This window comes from Aplysia californica, unplaced genomic scaffold (genome assembly GCF_000002075.1).
Source record: "Aplysia californica isolate F4 #8 unplaced genomic scaffold, AplCal3.0 scaffold00776, whole genome shotgun sequence".
NCBI lineage: Eukaryota > Metazoa > Mollusca > Gastropoda > Aplysiida > Aplysiidae > Aplysia > Aplysia californica.
The window spans coordinates 44,298-50,148 of NW_004798046.1; the positions used below are offsets into that span (position 1 = coordinate 44,298).

The window sequence follows — 5,851 nt, forward strand, 5'->3', positions numbered from 1 at the left end:
AGGAAACATGTACCGATGTAGCCAACAACTTGTCACAGTGAGGAAACATGTACCGATGTAGCCAACAACTTGTCACAGTGAGGAAACATGTACCGATGTAGCCAACAACTTGTCACAGTGAGGAAACTTGTCATACGTGGCAGTGAGAAAACATGCACAATGTAGCCTACAATTTCTTACAGCACGGACTCACTGCTTGCCCAATCCTCTCGCTGCCTGCACACATACACAGAGCTTTTTGTACCAGATTTATCATATGGCACTCGTAACACAGCTAAGTCAAATAAGTGCCCAAGATGAGAGGTGTTTCTAGAAGAGAGTAACGATCAAAGAAAAGGAGGAGGAGGAGGAAAGATAAGGACGATGATGTTTGATAAAAAAAGGGGGAGCAAACCACACCAGAGCACCCGCCAACCACACCCGCACAGTGAACAAATATATCTTCAGACCTAGAATGTGTGCACAAAAATAGATCGAGAAATCTGCTTTTTACCAACCCTGACGTCTAAGAAGACACACACACACACACACAGTGGATGAAATCTTGACTCAAATAGCACCAATTCTCATAAGTATCTCTACCACCTACAAGAATGATAATAATTATAATAATAATAATAATAATACCGGTAATACAGTCGTCTCCACCTGACCGCATGTCATACAAAAACTCGCTCTGCTCAAAAGCAGGTTTTCATCACATGAAATGACAGCGTTTTTCGTAAACGTGCACTCAGGGTAAACACACCCTCTGTTTACCACTTTGCCCCCTTATCCCGCCAAATGGCGATGGTTACCACCCAGTTTCTTTGCCCCCACATCTGGCCAATCGGCGATGGTTACCACCCAGTTTCTTTGGATTTCCCCCAAAATGAGGTGGCAAAGTGTTCAGCACACCCTCATCAGTCCTCCCGGTACCGTGCGTTAAGGTGGAGACTACAGAGACAACTGTCATTTAAAAAAATAATAATTGTGACATCACGGGGAAATCAGGCGCTTGTCAAAATAATGACATAGGAAGAAACCAGTATTTTTTCCGGCTTGTTCGGCAACTTTTCTTTTCGGCTTAACGTCACGTTTATACGTCGATCGATCGATCGAAAAACTGCCGCGCATCAGCCACCCACTGCACCATTTCTTTTTCTTTTTTAAATGTAAATGTGTTTACACATCTGTCCACACAACTAAAACCATTAAGGAGGCGGGCTTCCCACCCTTAGTTTTAGTAAGAGTTTTCCTACATTTGCGACACAATAAGGTCATATAAGTGCAGAAGACTAGAGGTGTTACAACAGAGTAGCAAACACAAAAAAGGAGAGATCAGGATGACAGAAGTTTGATAGGAAAGAGGCAAACCACACAAGAGCACCTGGCAACCACCCACTTTCTGACCCTACCTGTCAGGGCCACCCCGAACTGAGAGGGACACAATAACCCGCCAGAGAGATAGAGAAACTCCATTGGAAAATTCTCCCCACTCAGGTATCGAACCCAGGTCTCCTGCATGCGACGATGAGGCGCCTAACCGCTACACCACAGAGGCCGGCCTGCACCTTTTCTTTTCCGTAGGTCGCCACAACAAAGCTAAAAAAACAGACTGACAAAAGCAACAACTGCGTACACACACTTGGCCAGCCGACCAACCAAACATCAGTCCACAATTATCATTACAGTTTAGGAAAAAAAATACAACAATATAATAACAACAACGAAAAAAACCACAACCCCAAAACAAAGCAAGTAACAATAGGTGACACAGCGAAGAGGCGCTTGCCGGGCTGATCAGACTAAATAATTAAGCCCAACCCCCCCCCCCCCCCCCCAGCCTCCGTGAGATGGGCCGGCGGGCGAGTGCGAGTGGGGACTGCTGCCGCTACCCTCACAACACTGGGCTATTTTTAGCCCTCACTTCCCCCTGGCCCAAGCAGCAATGGAGTCCTCGACTCATCGGGCCCAGCCAGTACCAAATGTTTTAGAAAGTTTTACGGCACTCCCAACTATATACGGTCATACTACCCACTGTGTCTATGCCATTTTTAAAAAAATTTGGCTGACATTAACACACAAAAAAAATTTTGGCAGACGTTTAAAAAATATGTCGATTTCTCTTCTCCGAAGTTTTAGGAGATGCCACGTAAAATATCTCCCCGAGACAATTGGGAGGATTACGGTAAAGAATACCTGACTGGGTTTAAGGTGGCTGGTATCCTGTGAAGGGCATGTGTGCGACTGGGCGGAGGGGACTGTTGGGGCAAATGTAGATGAGTGGCCGGGGCTGTGACGGGTATCCCTCCAAACGTCGCAAATAAATGGACCGTGGTGTCAGGGGACATTATAGGACTGTGCCATACTATGTTCAGGGTTCCTGCCATAAACTCCCCACCAAATTCAAGGAGATTTCAGGGAGGTTGCAAGGAAGAAGTTTAAAAATTCAAGGAGATTTGGTCAAGAAATTCGTGCCGAAAGCCTATTTTGAACAGGCCTACAGATGGCCAATCGCAGTTATGATTTTCTGACAAAAATTTTGTTCACATCCGATCCGGCGAAATTCAAAAAGTTTTCAAGGACTCCTTAAATGTTGGACCACGCTAGAGAAGAGGCAAACCAAGCAGGTATAGGCAGTAGACCGATACAATTTCACAACTAGAAATGTACATAGAAAATTGAGCTCCTTTGTGAAGGAGTTAAAATAATTAGTGATTTTTTAAAAACGGGATAAACGAACCAGAATAGCGGCTCTCATTACACCCGATACAATTTGCCGCAACACGGAAGAAAAAAACGTAAAAGCTGATTAACCATTTAGCACCTAGAGCAGCATTGATCCGACTCGACCGATTCACACCTGGAGCGGTGCTGCATGGCGTTTCAATTGCCTAACACACCACACTGCCGGGATGAGTAATTCTACCAAGTCTTGGAAGAATGTCTGATTAGAATTGACCAAAAACGAGCAAAAGTTATTCTTCTTTCTTTGAGTTTTTGAATGTTCAAAATTTAACCCAGACATAGTGCGTGTGTGAAGTTTGAAAGCAGGAAGTTTGGACAAAATCTAGGGAAACTTTGAAAATACGTAAAAATTTATCCTGTGTAGCAATGTCAACTAAACAAAGACACGTTGAAACTGGTTTTAGTGGCCGTAACTTCCTATTTGTAAGTCACTGGAGGACTTGTTACTTTTTGAGGAAATAGATGAGCGACAGATGAAAGCCCGACAGTCACAACTATGATGGGAGAAATAGATGAGTGACAGATGAAAGCCCGACAGTCACAACTATGATGGGAGAAAGAAATAACTTGTCCAAACTGTACCACAAGGGAAACTGGCTCGAGGGAAGCTTGCGTTTTTCCGCATCATTTCGTAAATAATTTTTTAAAAGAATTTCTTAAAAACGCGTGATATTTTTTTTAGAGGTTTATTTCCCTTGTCCAGGGTTTCAGGGCGAGCATCAGGGAAGGTCTCCAGGAGCTAAATGGTTAAACCAGCTGCTGACACTTGGAGGGTTAAACAAACAATATGATCTTACGTCAAAGCAGTTTCAACCAACTAAGCGCTTGTGAAAAAAACAGTCTTCATTCAGAAATGTACAAACAAACCAACCAACCAAACCCACTCACTCCAAATATACAACCTCCCACCGACTGACGGACCGAGCCAGCAACGCACCAAGGTCGTCACAAAAAGCTGCCCAACTGTTCAACTGTTCTGCGTCAAGAAGCAACATTTCTTCAGGGGAGCCAAAAAAAATTGTTCCATTCTTCGGAAATTTGTACCTCTTCTTGCTTTTTCTTTTTTTTTTCTTCCAACATTTTGAACTTGAATTTCGACAAAATATTTCTCGAGTACACTTAACTGATACCATGGATATAGGAACTGTCATTAATCAATTAGAATTAAAAATGATTTTTTTTCAATTTCCAAATGTTGGGCTTAGTACGCGTGAACAGCCGGCAGACAACAACAAAAAAAAAATTTGTCAGTGGTTGGGACACGTTCGTTCGGAACACGTTCACACAGACACTTTCAGACCAGGGGGCATGGACGCTGGCGCAGGACGCAAGTTGCCAGGCTGGCCGGCCGCATGCTACGTGTCGCTCCGCCACAGCTTGATGGTTTTGTCGTTCTCCAACGCCGCAGACGCGATGATGTTCTCCGTCGGGTGGCAGGCGCAGCTCAGCACAACGTCTGGGGAGGGACAGCGTGGAGTGGGAGTCAGTCACGGAGGGAGTAAGGTAGTTAGTTAGTTGGTAAAGTCGTCAGTAAGTTGGTAAGGTCGTCACTAAGTCAGTATGGTAGAACAGTGCAGCCTCTCTATAACGACATCGTCGGGACCAGAAACAATTGTCGTTATAGAGGGCTGTCGTTATAGAGAGTTGTCGTTATAGAGAGGTGTCGTTATAGAGAGTTGTCATTATAGAGAGCTGTCGTTATAGAGAGTTGTCGTTATAGAGAGCTGTCGTTATAGAGAGCTGTCGTTGTAGAGAGCTGTCGTTGTAGAGAGTTGTCGTTGTAGAGGGCTGTCGTTGTAGAGGGCTGTCGTTATAGAGAGTTGTCGTTATAGACAGTTGTCGTTATAGTATAGAGAGTTGTCGTTATAGAGAGTTGTCGTTGTAGAGAGTTGTCGTTGTAGAGAGTTGTCGTTGTAAAGAGTTGTTGTTATAGAGAGTTGTCGTTATAAAGAAGCAACCAAAAATATTACTAATGATACAGGCAACGAAAAAATCAGGACCTGGGCACCATGTCGTTATACAGAGGATGTCATTATATCGAAAGTCGTTATATAGAGGCTGCACTGTAAGTAAGTTAATAAGTAAGAGTGGTAGAAGGAGGTGAGGAATCAATATATATATACTGCTGGCAGTTCCAGTGAACCAAGCCCACAAAGTCAACTTTCACAGGGGAGACAAATGTTTTAATTCTTTTACCAACTGTATCTGTATTATGTTATTTACTTTTCCAGCATTTAGGATTCTCTAGAGCACGAGCACAGATCACACAGATGAAGAAACAATTCTTTTTTAAATTCAAAATTTTGGGCGTAGTACGTTTGAAAAATAGAAACATCTCAAGGACTATTAGCATGGAAGTTTTGAAACGTTATATGGCTACATGTGGTCAACCCTTCTATATATGGCTACATGTGGTCAACCCTTCTATATATGGCTACATGTGGTCAACCCTTCTATATATGGCTACATGTGGTCAACCTTTCTATATATGGCTATATGTGGTCAACCCTTCTATATATGGCTATATGTGGTCAACCCTTCTATATATGGCTGTGAAAGTGGACAATCAAGAAAGACAGGGAAAATAAAACAGAAGTAACAGAAATGTGGTCTCTCAGGAGACTGCTGAATATATCTTGGAAGAAGATGAAGAAGCCCACACGCGCTGCCCGTTGATAAAACGAGGAAAAGACAAACATGTCACCACAGAGTGGAATCAAGCACTTGTCAATCTTGGGGCATGTGGAGATATTGATGTCATCTTACAGCTCGTTAATTTGTCTTGCTTAAAATATATCCATCTATCCTGAATAGAAGTCGAGATACATGCGATTGAACTGGGTGGGGGGATACTGACAAGACCTTTCGCCGTCTATAGCCAGGATGCAACCTTGGGCCCGCAGCTCGAACCCCCGAACCCAAAAACTCATTGTTACGAGTCCGGTAGCCTAACCACTAGACTAGCGACGGGGAGTACTTCGTGGGTCAGAGTATGTCATGTGACGCCCAACAACAACAACAACAAAGGAACAACCAGTTTTAGTTTAAGCAAGTTCAACAGCACTTGCAACATAATGTCATAGAAGTGCCGCATAATAGATTCACATTTTTTTTTTTTTTT

The 5,851-nt window shown here is 43.3% G+C and overlaps 1 protein-coding gene across 1 annotated transcript in view; it reads right to left on the minus strand.

Annotated features, from left to right (window-relative positions):
- Positions 1–3,402: 3,402 nt before the first annotated feature.
- The window catches only part of LOC101846840 (WD repeat-containing protein 5), a gene marked incomplete in the record, with an annotated part of 22,243 nt that continues 19,794 nt past the window's right edge, over positions 3,403–5,851 (minus strand). Inside the window, 1 exon segment of the mRNA XM_013088621.2 lies at positions 3,403–4,186. Coding sequence (XP_012944075.1) covers positions 4,086–4,186 — 101 coding nt within the window.